General features: G+C 34.7%; 1 protein-coding gene across 3 annotated transcripts in view; it reads left to right on the plus strand.

Annotated features, from left to right (window-relative positions):
• LOC123539304 (low-density lipoprotein receptor-related protein 1-like) overlaps window positions 1-13632 on the plus strand; it is a 286494-nt gene extending 272862 nt beyond the window's left edge. For all 3 annotated transcript variants that reach the window (XM_053530562.1, XM_053530564.1, XM_053530563.1), the window contains 3 exons: window positions 417-575; window positions 2503-2656; window positions 8361-13632. In XM_053530562.1, the coding sequence (XP_053386537.1) occupies window positions 417-575; window positions 2503-2656; window positions 8361-8483 (436 nt within the window). In that variant the 3' untranslated portion in view covers window positions 8484-13632. The remainder of the gene's footprint in view (window positions 1-416; window positions 576-2502; window positions 2657-8360) is intronic.
• Window positions 13633-15299: the final 1667 nt, after the last annotated feature.

The raw sequence follows: 15299 nt of genomic DNA on the forward strand, positions 1-15299 counted from the left end.
AATAACAGCTGATACTGGTTTCCTTGACAAGGTGTCTCAGATAACTGTTACCAACAACAATATTGATTATGCAAGATAAAGAAACTTTGAGATCACATACTTGTATTGGAGTATAGTCGATTTGATTCTGTATATTTTGTTATTGTGTCACTCCTGATGCCCTAAACCTTTTCAAATTGTGAAGTTTTAACCCTTTACTCCACGGAAGGACCTCTCAGCACCTTATACCATTACCCCATAGAAGCGCCTCTTAAGTGCCTCTTGGCACTTCTATCGATTCCTATATGCAAGCGTTATTCGACACCTTTGCAGTATTTCCATGCAAGCGCTTCTGGATGCCTCTATTTTCAAACAAAAAATAAAGATGTTTCTAAACTGCTAAATACTAACTATAATAATTACTTGTTGTATTTCAGTTGCAAGCCGCAGACAAGTGGACCGAGATGTCACATATTTTTGCCGCGGCAAAAGGAGAAACAGTCCCAACATTCTATTTTACCTATAATTGTATCTGTTGTCGTGGTTTTGTGTATCCTCGTTGCCATTCTACTCTTTATTATCATCAGAAAAAGAAGGTTTGTGTTTATTTTTTAAGTCTTGACAGTAAATATCCTTGCTTGAATACAAAATGATCTATTTAATGGAGTGGTTAAAATAGTTGTATACCTTGTCTCTCAAATGCTGTAGATGAGAAGTCTGTGTGGGGTTTGGTTCTACTGGAAGGTCAAAATAAAGTCTAAATGGTTATGATTGGAAAAACAACACAACTAAAACAATGTACTTGGTGTGTGTGTGTGTGTGTGCAAAACTGAAAAATGCAAATTTTCTTCTTAAAAGAAAAATAACTAGTTCAGACCAGATTAAACAGTAATATTACTTCCACATTCCGTGAGGACTACTTGTTTTTAGCTCAATTTTAGGAAAAAAAACGAAAGCTATTGCATTCGCACAAGTGTCGGGGTAGGTGTTGCGGTTGACTAAAGTTTGCTAAAAAGTCAAATATATCTATTACTATCAAAGCTATTGCCTTGAAACTTAAAATACTTACTTACTATCAAATTCAACACCAGAAGAAACAATCCCTATCACTCTGTTTAAATGTTGATAGAGTTATACTCCTTTTTAACTTAGAATTTTTTGGTTATTTTTATGCCCCCGAAGGGAGGCATATAGTTTTTGAACCGTCTGTCGGTCCGTCGGTCTGTCAGTCTGTCCGCAATTTTCGTGTCCAGTCCATATCTTTGTCATCGATGGATGGATTTTCAAATAACTTGGCACGAATGTGTACCACAGTAAGACGATGTGTCGCGCGCAAGACCCAGGTCCGTAGCTCAAAGGTCAAGGTCACACTTAGACATTAAAGGATAGTGCATTGATGGGCGTGTCCGGTCCATATCTTTGTCATCCATTGATGGATTTTCAAATAACTTGGCATGAATGTGTACCACTGTAAGACGACATGTCGGGCGCAAGACCCAGGTCCGTAGCTCAAAGGTCAAGGTCACACTTAGACGTTAAAGGATAGTGCATTGATGGGCGTGTCCGGTCCATATCTTTGTCATCCATGGATGGATTTTCAAATAACTTGGCATGAATGTGTACCACAGTAAGACGACGTGTCATGCGCAAGACCCAGGTCCGTAGCTCAAAGGTCAAGGTCACACTTAGACGTTAAAGGTCATTTTTCATGATAGTGCATTGATGGGCGTGTCCGGTCCATATCTTTGTCATTCATGCATGGATTTTAAAATAGCTACGCATGAATGTGTGACACAGTAAGACGACGTGTCGCGCGCAAGACCCAGCTCCGTAGGTCAAAGGTCCTAAACTCTAACATCGGCCATAACTATTCATTCAAAGTGCCATCGGGGGCATGTGTCATCCTATGGAGACAGCTCTTGTTTTTTATAAAGTTAAATATCTTTGATAGTTTTGACTTGAAATTTAAAATATTTATTTACTATCATAGTCTTCACCAGGATAAACAATCCCCATAACTCTTATTTGAATTTTGATAGAGTTATGACCCTTTTAAACTTGGAATTTTTTGGTTAAAGTATTATCAAGTTTTTACTGGCAAAGCTCTAATTCAGAGTCAAGCACTGAGAAAATTTTTTTATAAAGTCAGATATTTCTGTTACTATCAAGCTTTATACTTGAAACTTTAAATAGTTATTTACTATCAAAGTCTACTCCAGGAGAAACAATCCCCATCACTCTGATTTGAATTTTGTCAGAGTTATGCCCCTTTCTAACTTAGATTTTTTGGTTAAAGTATTGTAAAGTTTTTACTGGCAAAGCTCTAATTTAGAGTCAAGCATTTAGAAAAGTTGAGCGTGCTGTCATCAGACAGCTCTTGTTTTACAAGTACTATCTACAGTGTGATATTCCAGTGAAGATTGGTGCTTTCGTACTGAGCACTACATGTAGACACAAGTCAATATATGGCAGAAATATTATTGAATGGGAAACTAAACCTAAACACATACACCTCTTTTTCAGAAATGTCCAGTTTAGACACAGCAGATTAAAAGATCATCCAAACATGCAAGTTTCGAACCCGATCTATATGCCACAGACGACAGAAGACCTGGATGATGAGGAGGACCAATCCCATCAACCCTTGGATCAACCGTTCGATTTCGACCCAGAAAAGGTGAATTTTTTTCTTACGTAGTACTTCCTTTGCTGGGATTAGTAGTAACTGGGTTTTGGGTTGAATTACTGAATTACTTTGTATGCATAACTCACATATTGCCTCTGATTGTTTGGTGTAGAGTAGCCACATTTATGCCAGGGTGACCAGAGCCCATATTCATCAATGTGTAAACTCTGAAATTTGGGCATTGAAATACTAAAAAAAATACTTTTTGCCCATTATATATAAATTTTGTACAGATTTTAATGACACTTTGCACAGATATGGCATATATTTCAACAAAAAAAAATTTACAAAGTTTCAGTAACATAGATCTGTTGTAAAGGATATTACATAAATTTAAATTTTATTAAAGTTTAAACCCTTACCCTGATAAATTTCTATAATGAACTTGTCCATCTTTCAATTTGGACGGTACCATAAACTGTTAAAAGGGGTGCATACTGAAAAGTTATTTAATGAATGGCGAATAGAGCTGATCATGATCAGACTGCATGGATCTTGGTCTGCACTGGTTGCAGATGGAAAATCACTTGCTGCCAGCAGGCTAAAGGTTAAGGCTTAATTTCAGTCTCAGCAGGTTGGTGAATATGGGCCCTGAACTCTTAAATTGACAAAACTCAATTAGAACAAAATTAACTGATAACACTGTACTCACAAACTGTCATTATTAATGATAATTCAACTAACCATTGTTGTTAGGATGTTTTGTCTGGATAATATCAACCTCTAGTTTGTGTGCTTGTTGTTATTGCTTTTGGGGAGCATGTAGTTGCCACCTTGTCCTTCCATCCGTCTGTGTCTGTCCATCACACTTCTTATCCGGAGGATGGCTAAAAAAGTACAGAAGGTATCAAGTTGTAACTTTATACAGTAATGGAGCTCAGTGAGCAGGATTGTACTGACAAGGAACCATAATGCTAGGTTGTCTCATTTTTTTGAATTCTTCAAAAAGAAAAAGTTCATATTTTTCTCAAAATCCTGACTGCAGTAACTTTATTTTAACATTGTTGAATAATGGTGTTCAACTAGTGTTGACCGTACATAAATCTGAACACATTTGCTGCAAATCAAGCGGCTTAGGTATTCTTGTAGTGGCAGTCTCGAATCTGTATAATTAATACTCGCATACCCAGTTTATTTCATATTGATAAAAATAATTAGTGTTTGAATTTATGCAAGTAGTATATGTGCTTTGTATAAATAGTTTACCTGAGTGTGCTTTGCTCGGTATTAGTCTTTGAATTGCAGACATATCCTCTGTTTCTATTGTTTTTTTCTTAAAGTTTGTCTTTAAATTGCTAAATTTATTTGGGGCACAGGAATTTTGAGTAAGTTCATGCAAAGAATTAGAAGAATGTTTATGTGATTGTACCCAGTGTATTTCTTAAGTTGTTGAATATTGTTATGTGGTGTGGCATGATAATTTTTTATTTCATATTTAATATTCTGATATACAGATTACACTCAGATAAATACCACTGGTGATGGCACTGCATTGAAGCATTTATTTAGGGGTCAATTTTTATTCCCTCCATTGGGGAGACGTATAGTAGTGTAGTCGGACCATCTGGCTGTCTGTTTCTGATTGAAAAATGTAGAAGGCTTCAGCCAACAGGCATTAAACTTCATAGGACGATTGTCTGTGATCAGTAGATAACCCCTATTGTGTTTGGGGTCAGATGGTCAAAGGTCATAGTGATTTTGGATGGCCAGCATGCTTGTTTTACAAACACATCTAGTTTTATTTTTTACTCCCCTTCAAAGATTTATTGCCTGTCTTCAGTATTTTGGAGGTTATTAGGTTAAAAGTCAAGATCAAAGTGACCTCAATATGGAGTGGTTTTCAAAGAACGATTGGGCTTACAATAGTCCCAATTCATAGCATGATTACCAGTTGTCACCTAATGACACCTATAGTTTTTGATCAGTGGGTCAAAGGTCAAGGACAAAGCAACATTTTGACTAAAAATGATTTCTGATCAAAAGCTGGAGAACACTACTTATTGCCATTTTTGTAGCATTTTCAGCTTGAATCCTGATTGCTTTTAGGGTCATTAGGTGAAAGTTCAAGGTCACGGCATAATAACCTGAAATTACACACACTTTTAAGACAGGCCAGCTTTAGAGGCATATATGTGTCACAAATATATCTTATTATCATTCATTTTTGGTCATATTTCAGAGAAGAATTTTCTGTATAACATAGTTGTGAGTTTCGTAACATATTCTAGACAGTTAAAAGCTTATTGCTGTGCAGATTGCCCATGAACTTGCTTTGTGCACTTTATATAAAGGAGTACATACACTGAGGAATGTTGGCAGTATCTTCAGACTTCAGAAGGGTAGAGGGAAGGGGGGGTGTAGGAGAGCAAAACATTCAGACTTGCTTCAGGCGTAGAGACTCAGTTGTACATTTTTGTGTGGCATGGATTTTGATTCCATACCTCATGTTTTTATTTCAATGTAAATGAGATGTGGAACCAAAATTTGCAGTCCTGTTTGGCACCATATAACCATTACTGTGTTGGTGCGCCGTAAAATCCAAATAAATAAATAAATAAATTTTGTGTGGCATGGTTGTTTTCAGGAGTAGAGACTCAAGTGTATATTGTTTGTGGCATGGTTGTTTTGTTTTGTTTCATGGTTTTCCCCTTGATGTTAGAGATATTGTAGTTTTATTTAAACTATTTGGCCTCCTCTACACTATTCCTGTTGAGAAAAAACTTAAATAAACTGTAAATGAAGTTGTTAAATGGAATTTTGTAATTTGTTTTAAAATAGTTTTACCCCAGTAACAATTTGGTGGATAGGTATTGGGGTTTGGGGGAGATGAGAATTATGGGGAGATATCCTTTTATTGGTGTTAGGAGCAAAAATTCTGAATTAAAATGTTGAAGCGTACAAATGAAGTCTTTACTGTTGACATTCACTCAAACAGGGCATAGCATTACTTTTATTGATTCAGGGATTGCAGAGACCTTGAAAAGTCCTTGAATTCAATGCTAGTCTAGAAAACTCCTTGAAAATGGCTAGAACCCCAAAACACCCGAGAAAAGGTTCTTGAAATTTAAAAAATACTGCTTGAAATTTACCAAAAATGCAAGCTAAGCTTTCTTGTTGCTAACAGATGACGAGTAAAATGTCTTTGAAATAAGGAAAATTATACTTGAAAGAGTGAAAATAGTACCTAAAAAGTCCTTGAAAAGTACTTGAATATTGTCTTAGATATTCTGTATAAACCATGTGAGTTACTCTGAACACTTTGAATATATTAAGAATATTTAATGGAATTTTACACAGACCTCAACACTTCCATGTACACACCTTAAATACCTGTTTTAAGAGACCAGTTTAGGGAGAGCAAAAAAGTGGTCTCATAAGACAGGTGGTCTTTAATACAGGTTCAATCTATATGAAATGTACTATAAAGGGACCTAAAACTATAATGACCTTTTAACACAGGTGGTGTCTTAAGCAGGTTTGACTGTACTTATTGAATATTGTAAATATATATATACATTTTACTTTACACTTAGGAAACATTGATGGATAGTGACAGTGATATATTGGAATGATATGAGCCGTGCCATGAGAAAACCAACATAGTGGCTTTGCGACCAGCATGGATCCAGACCAGCCTGTGCATCTGCGCAGTCTGGTCAGGATCCATTCTGTTCGCTTTCAATTGTATAATGCAATTAGAGAAACCTTTAGCGAACAGCATGGATCCTGACCAGACTGGGCGGATGCGCAGGCTGGTCTGGATCCATGCTGGTCACAAATGCACTATGTAGGTTTTCTATGACGTGGCTCATTTTACTTTTGCTCTTAGGAAACATTGATGGATAGTGACAGTGATATATTGGAATGATATGAAGGTCAAGGTTATCCATTTTATAATATTCCCCCTTTTGTTTAGACATTCCCTTTTATAGAAATGCCTATAAATAGCTTACATTCATCTAGTTTCTTATAGAGAGGAACAATAAAAGTAAAAGAAATATGAAAGACCTTTGACCTTGCAGAACAAGGGCTGTATTATTATGCTAGCTTGTGTCTAGAATTTTGTTAAACAGGACGCATTGAAATCTTTTTGAAAAGAAAATTGATGAAAGCAAAAATTTTGCCATTGAACTCATTGGCATACAGGGTTTGTATATCTGATTTTAGATGGAAATAGAGGACATAAATTAAATAAATAAAATGTTGAAAAAAAAGATAGTTTTTCCTGTGAAAAATGATGCTGTTTTATTGAAACTCAGAATCTTCCTATTATTACTGCTGCAGGATTTTTGAATGATGTACAACTTATAAAACAAGAGAAATTCATGAAAAACTCTGTTAATCATTTAGTAGCAGCCATAATCCATGCATTTGATTGCCTTTCCCAGAATGTGGAAACTTTTGTAATCATTTTTTCTAGCCACAGATCTTTCTTTGCGGCCCCTCAAAATATTTAGGGGTCATATATATTTTCCCTCGTTTTATCATATTTTCTATACATGATTTTAGTCCACCTTTATAACATTTGCATCTCCCTTTTTATGCCCCCAGCATCTACTGATATGGGAGGCATATAGTGATTGTCCTGTCCGTCCGTACGTACGAGGTTAACCAAATGGGACCATTTCGTTTAGCATCAATACCCCTTACAAGAATGACTTGATACTAATTCAGATGTAACCTGTGACCATTCCTCATCTTCAGACATCAGCTGACCGCAGTTTGACCTTGACCTTGACCTCATTTTGGACTTAGGTTGCTTTATATGGGCCATCTCTTGGATAACCAAATGCGACCGTTTCGTCTAGCATCAATACCCCTTACTAGAATGACTTGATACTAATTCAGATGTAACCTGTGACCATTCTTCATCTTCAGACATCACCTGACCTCAGTTTGACCTTGACCTCATTTTGGACTTAAGTTGCTTTATATGGGCCATCTCTTGGTTAACCAAATGGGACCATTTCGTCTAGCATCAATAACCCTTACTAGAATGACTTGATACTAAGGCAGATGTAACCTGTGACCATTCCTTATCTTCAGACATCACCTGACCTCAGTTTGACCTTGACCTCATTTTGGACTTGGGTTGCTTTATATGGGGCCATCTCTTGGTTAACCAAATGGGACCATTTTGTCTAGCATCAATATCCCTTACAAGAATGAATTGATACTAATACAGATGTAAACTGTGACCATTCCTCATCTTCAAACATCACCTGACCTCAGTTTGACCTTGACCTCGTTTTGGACTTGGGTGCAAAATCTATTGACAAGGATGCCACTGGGGGCATCAAGCGTTTATTGAACGCAGCTTCTTGTTCTCCTTTTCAAACAATCTTGTTAATGAACACTATCCTAGCTGTGCACAGCCACTGTCATGCTACCTATTCCTTCTTTATATTTTAAACAATTTTATAAACTCATTTCTTTGTAGCATTTAAAGTGGTAGTTGCAGTTTTTTGCATGTTGCTTTTACTTTATCTACATTTATTTTGTTTTGCGATTAAAGGTATATCTGTTTGCTAATTAATCACTGATGATGAAAAAGCTGTTTGAATTTACCTTACTTCAATGCACCAGGTTTTTTTTCTTTAACTCTAATTCTTCCTAAGATGTAAGTTAGTATCTAAAGTCTTTTGCAGATGGGTAGGATTAGATAATGAGCAAATTTTGTTGTTGTTTTTTTCAGTCAACAAACTTTGCCAACCCTGTTTATGAACAGTTTTATGCTGACAGTCGTCAAACTTTGCTTCCGAAAAAAGATGACTCGGATGATGAAGCTTCGCCAAGCAAAAAGAATGGAAGTGTCTAGTATTAGCTCAAAGTTATCCAGTGTTTGTATATAGTGACCTTGTACATATAAATTGAAAACACTTCTACAGTGTGATTATGATAAAATGGATGTAATCCAACAGCTGAGAAAGAATCTGTAACCACAGAAGATCACATAAAAGTATATTTACTATATTACTGCTCTGAAAGAGATTGGATCTGTTGAGTGCTTGTTCTAATTATAGAAATGAAAATTTTATTTATAGAAATGATGAAATTATTCTATTCATAGAAGTGAAAGGTTGTTTCTATTCTTAGAAACACTGTCAGGAGACAGGGGACAAGAAAAGTGTATAACTGGGGTGTAGCAATCTTGGATATACTGGGAAGTCTTAACCATTTAATTGTTTAAATAGTGAATACATAAGATTTAAGAAAAAAAGGTTATACCTTAAGGCCTAAAAAAATTGTTTGTTTCTGGTTTCCTGACCTACCCTAAAGTTTTGGCCCAACTCTTGATGCTTTTATGGCCTTGGAGATTTTTTTTAACAACTTTTTAACAAAAAGTTGCAAAACTGGCTTAAACTGCACTTTTTATGCTTTAAACATGGTCAGTGATGTTAGAAATCATCTTACTGATGCTCTAACCCTAACCCTTATTTGTATTTATTTTTTGACACAAAAATATTTTCTGAAAAGTCTCACTTATTAAATAAAAAAAAAATACTGATCTGCCTACCCTTATTATTATTTTTAGCATGTTACTGGAAACAAACAATTTTTTCTTAACCATAAAGTGTCATATTGCTTTAGATGTATTCAGATATAACTAATGTATTAAGTTGAACATTATATTGTTAAGTCTGCTTGAATAATATAATGAGTTTTCTGATTATAATTCTATTATAAAAGTACTGGTATGCAAAATATAATGTTACTGATATACTGATTGTTTAATTCCAGTGTACATTTTGCCATGAATTATTCATCTGCAGTTAGCAATATATTCAGATGTTTTGTGTCATATTAACTTTATTCATCTGTGAAGAGGGTTTACAGAATTATGAAAATGTGGAGGATGTTCATATAATGGCTTTGTAAGGGTACATTAAGGTAGACAAACCTTTTCTTCATTCAGGCTTGGAATGCATTTATATTGAAAAACTATGTACTAAATTGTAATATCATTCCAGTTTAAAAATCATGCTATTTAATTTACTGTTGTTTTTTTTATTAACCATCCTTATTTATAGATGTAACAGAGTTTTCAGTGATTCTTATCATAACATTACAGATGAGAAAAACCTGAGCCCCTGGAAGCTTCAAGTTGAGCCCAGTCTCAAATTGCCAGTCTCTGATTGGTTTAGTCTGGGTTGCCAGTCTCTGATTGGTTTATTCTGGGTTGCTAGTTTCTGATTGGTTTATTATGGGTTGCCAGTGTGTGATTGGTTTATTCTGGGTTGCCAGTTTCCAGTTGGTTTCTTCCGAGTTGTATCTTGGAAATTGGCCAATGGTTTGCATGCATTTTGAGACTGGTTTACCAAACTTACACTGGAGACAAATTTTTAATTGGGGTAATTTTAGAATAAGTTCAAGAAATGTTTTACTTTATATTATTTTTAAAAATAAAGTTTTTAGTTTAAGAGAAAAATGTCTTCAGAAGTCTGACAGCAGAAGATAAGGCCATTAAAATGAATTGTTAAGTTACACTTTCTGTCCTTTTGTCTGTTGCTTTTTCTGATTTACAAGCCTTGAACAGGGACATAAATAGATATACATTATTCCTGCCTTGAACAAGGGGAAACAATTGTATTATCACATACTTTTCACAACAGTAAATAAAATTACATTTTTAACTACAAGAAATTGTTTGATTTGATGATAAACGTTCTTTATTTCAAGAAGCTACTTGGAAAAGTATCTCAGAAAATGGTTTGGGGTATTCTCTTCAGTTGCTATGTTGCAGTTACAGTATTATGGCCTTACCTGTCTATGCTGACTGAAAATCTGGATTTCCTAAAATGTATTTTTGTACTTAGTGTAGAAAAATAGTCAGCATTCACACATTAATATGCTTCCGAATTTATGGTGCTCACCCTTCAAACCAATTAGGAGTAACCCAAATGATGTAGAATGGAAGAGTCCATCACAATTTTTTTTTAGGTTTGAAGGGGTTTGATTTTTGTACAGTGTTTTGAGTATGTTCATAGACAAACTAACTGAGAAATATCTTGCGCTTCATTTAATCAAAACAGAAATGTTCATCCTCCATTTTGTCTATTGTCTTTAATAATACTTGTTTTTTATGACCAGTAGTTTAACATTAAGTAGATTTGAAACTGTCACAACTCTCACAAAATCTCATGGTTTTTGAACGAGATTTCATGGTCTCTGAAGGTATATGATTACCAGGATTATTGTACTTTTCAGTGGGACATTTGCTATGTAAAATGCTATCACAGTTATTTTATTCACTCCAAACATAAACAGGGAGCATTTTTATATTACTTTGCTTATGTAATAGTAAAAATGCCAGTCTCTTATTAAGAATGTCCTTACATCACAAACGAATTTTCAAGAAAAAATTTCTGGATCTAACTAGATATGTTCTCTCTGGAAAAAGTTTTAACAGTAGTTGGGATTTTTTAGTATATGCCATTGTTGTATATAGTTTACATGTATCTGATTTACACTGGTTTACAAAACCACATTTGTCTAACCTGCTTAAATATGCTACAAATTTATATTGTGTGACATTGTATGGAACTTTTAGCAAGTTTAATGTATGTATATATTTTAACATTTCACAGAGCTTTCTTGTATTCTGTGGTGTACAAAAAGATTTTTAAACTCACTAGTTATTGTGTTATATTTCAGCACTTATAATGTACCATAGCCTGGATCCCTGTCTGAATGGTTATCTTTGTTTTTGTAGTAAATACTGCACATTTGCTGTTCAGTCAGTAAATTTTCAGTGAATACCCCTTTGAATGATAAATGGTACTTTCCAAATTGAATGATGGACCAGTCCATTTTAGAAATTTAGCAGGGTAAAGGTTAAAAAGATTCATTTGTTTACTTTATTCAGCTCAAATCACCTTTTTGGCCGTTTTAGCTCATTTTAAAGTTTATGTTTTGAATTTATATAATTTATTTCTTCCAACTTCTAACTGATACATGAAGTAATGTGTGTATAATTTGAGAAAATTAAATTGTTCCTTTATTCCTAATTGGTCCTTGGAAAGTGCACAGTTGACAAGCTACTGTTTAATGATGGCAATAGTAATCAATAGTAATTTATTATCAGTTGTAATCCTAATAGCTTTCTATAAACATGCATCACTGACAAAAGAAAAACTGGTTCCCATTAGTGGTTCAGAAATAAGCATTTCAAAAATGCTAAAGTTTATATTATAAGAATATTTATGGAATGATTATTTTATTGGAAAATGGGGTTATAAGACTAAAGAGTATTGATTGAAGGGTGATTTTATTGGTAAATTGAGTGGGTAGGTAGTGCAGAGACCACATATAATAATACCAGTAAACAGATTTCATGCTTTTGCTACTAAATATTTGTTTTGGACTTAACTGTATTTTGTAGATTAATAGAAGCCAAAATTTTGCCTGATTGATCGTTTTTTAGTGGGTCAATACCTAAAGATCAAGCTTCAGCTTTCTTTGCAGTGTTTGTTACATCAGGCAGAAATGTTGATGATCATTGTTGTACAGTTTTGTTGATACCTGTGCTAATATTTGTCCAAACTTCCCTTATAGTTTTCCTTGTTTTTTTTTGTGATACTGTTTAAAAGGTTGTGCAGAGATGTATTCCTAGTTTTATGTTTTGTGTTTCTCGGTTTATGTTACGTGTTGTTCAGTTTTATGTTAGATTTTAGGCAGGTTTTGTTTTTGGTTTTTAAGGCATTTTTAACAACTGAATTGGAGAGGTTTGGGGAAAGGGGCATTATACTCTAACTGGGAAGTCTAGGGCATATGGATATAGTATCGATCCCATAGAAACTATTATATAAAACTAAAAATCTTTGCTATTTACATGAACAGAAATTATTTGTAACTAGCAGCAGAAATAGTAAGATTTTTCTTGCAGAGAAGGCTGGGAGTTGCACTGAACTTCATTAGTCCATTGACTATTGTGAGTGTTACTAGTATACAGAATAAAAAAAATCTGTTAGTTTTCTACAAAAGTTTGTTTATATCAGGAGTTACAAGTGAGTCTGTATTAGCGGCCAAGGTACATACTAGTATACAGAAACTGTTTGTGGTAATAGCATGTAAATGGTATTTCTGCATGCTGCTTATGTTTATGATTTTTTTGCAAACAAAATCAGATTGTAAAACTTGGCTTTGTATTAAAACTAATTATATATGAGCTTATATTTTTTACTGGTCTACTTAATAGAAATTTGAAAACGATCAAAATTTTAGTTTTTTACCAGAAACTCGAATTTTTTTACTTTATCAGAAGAAATCGTTATACAGAATTTTATGGATTAGTGTGTAAAGAACTGGTGTACAAATATACATGTTGTTTTTAAGGCCAATAGAATTAATTCTTAGTTTCTAAGTCCTTTTTTCAATAATGTTAGTTTCTAAGTCCATTTTTCAATTTTCGATCAGGCAATATTGTCTTTATCTGTTTTAAAGATCTACCAAAATGTCTGTGTAGTAAGGTCTTAATTTCAAAATTAAACAGATTATGCTATGTATAAAAGTTGTGGCCCATGTTTTTTGTGTGTAGGAAAGTGATTATGTTCATGATATTTCAGATGTATTTTCGGCAGTTACATATAAACACAAATTGTTAAAATGCACTACAGTTTAGATGCATACATGAGATTTCAGATGTATTTTCCGCAGTTACATATAAACACAAATTGTTTAAATGCACTACAGTTTAGCTTGTAAAAAAAACTATTCACTTTGTGATTTGATTGTTTAAAAAAAAAAACTGGTATACTGCTAAAATCTTTGTTGCCCTGGCTTTTTCATACAAAAGGAACTTGACCTGAGAAACAAATTGTTAATTGTTTTGGCCTGATGTTGTTTTGTTTGATATGTTGTCTTCTACTTTATATTCTATGTAACAAAATTGTATTTTTGTAATTTCATTTAATGCAACAACCATCCAGTTTATGAATTTTATGAATAAAAGCTGATGAAATGTAAAACATTTTGATATTTATGTACCAGACCAACCAGTGTGTTTAGTTTAATGTCTTTTTCAACTATTTCTCATTAATATAAACGGCGGTTTCTGCTTGCAGCAGTGAGCATAATGCCCAACTTTCAAAGTGCTGCCTCATTGGAATATCACGCCATAGACACGTGACATGATACCCCACCCAGTCACATTATACTGACACCCGGCTGGCAAGTCCTAGCGCTATCCTGTTAATGCTGATCGCCAAGCGAGGAAGCTACTAGTACTATTGTTTACGTCTTAGGTATGACGCGGCCAGGGATTGAAACCACAACCTCCAACACTCAAAGCGGGCACTTTACCACTAGGCTGCCAAGGCAGTTCCAACCAATGTGGATGTTGGCTTAGTTGAATGGTGACCATCACTTTCCCCTCTGCCGGCTTGAATCCCTGTTTGAGATGTAGAATTCTGCTCATACGAATGTCTTATAAAGGTGCATACCAGTGCCTGGGAGCACCGTGGGTCTTTCTCTACCTTAAAGGTGCATACCAGTGCGCGAGAGCACCAGGGGTCTTTCTCTACCATCAAAAGCTGGAATGTAGCCCTACAACCGAAAATTGTATTGTAGGTTTCCACTAAAATAAAGCGTACCAAGCCAGGAAATTTTGCATTCAACTTTACTAACAATAAATTCCTTTTTATAACTATCAAAGAAGTCGATAGTAAACTTCTGAATAGTGAAAATGACCCGTCAAGTCCTCTGTCTCTTTAAAGGACATCCCCTAAACCACTATGCCAATTTCATGCAAACTTCACAGCAGGAATGATCATCATTGGATGGTTCCCTTTCAGAATTCTTCAAACCTAGGTAATCCATGCAGAATTCTGGTTGCCAAAGCAACTAGTAGAAAAAATTATTAGTGTAAAATAGAAAATATGTGCCAACAGACATAAATGAAAATGTTGCAGGCTCGGTTTGACTGTTCATGGATGGTAGTGGAAATACAAGCTACTCGAGCTCCGGGATGAGCAGAACTGAACTTTTACCAATTTACAAGTACCAAAACAAAATTTAGAGACGCCCGCAGATGTATTCATATGGCAGTATACTCCTCGTTTAAATGGGTCAACAGTGTTGTTGTACCTAAAAAGAAAGACTGGTGGTCAGGGCTACGAATATGCGATATGTATTGTATTTTGTCATTATTTTTAGCTTGACTATACAAAGTATAAGGAGAGCTATCCTACTCGACCCAGCGTCGGCATTGGCGTCTTGCCGCGTCCCCACCTTGGTTAAAGTTTTTTTTACACTTCCTCTTTTTTCAACTTATCTCTGTAATTACTTGATGGATTTGATTCAAACTTGAAATACTTATTCCTCATCATCATCCACATCATCTGACATAAGGGCCATAACTCTGGCACCAATATTTCATGAATTATCCCCCCTTTTCACTTAGATTTTTCAGGTTAAAGTTTTGATGCACTTTCACTCTATCTCTGTTATTACTGAATGGATTTGATTCAGACTTAAAATAGTTGTTCAACATCATCACCCACATCATATGACACAAGGTGCATAACTCTGGCACCATTTTTTCATGAATTATTCCCCTTTTTTACTTAGAATTTCAGGTTAAAGTTTTGGTGCACTTTCACTCTACCTCTGTTATTTCTGAATGGATTTGATTCAA

This window comes from Mercenaria mercenaria, chromosome 18, assembly GCF_021730395.1.
Source record: "Mercenaria mercenaria strain notata chromosome 18, MADL_Memer_1, whole genome shotgun sequence".
In the NCBI taxonomy this organism is placed as follows: Eukaryota; Metazoa; Mollusca; class Bivalvia; order Venerida; family Veneridae; genus Mercenaria; species Mercenaria mercenaria.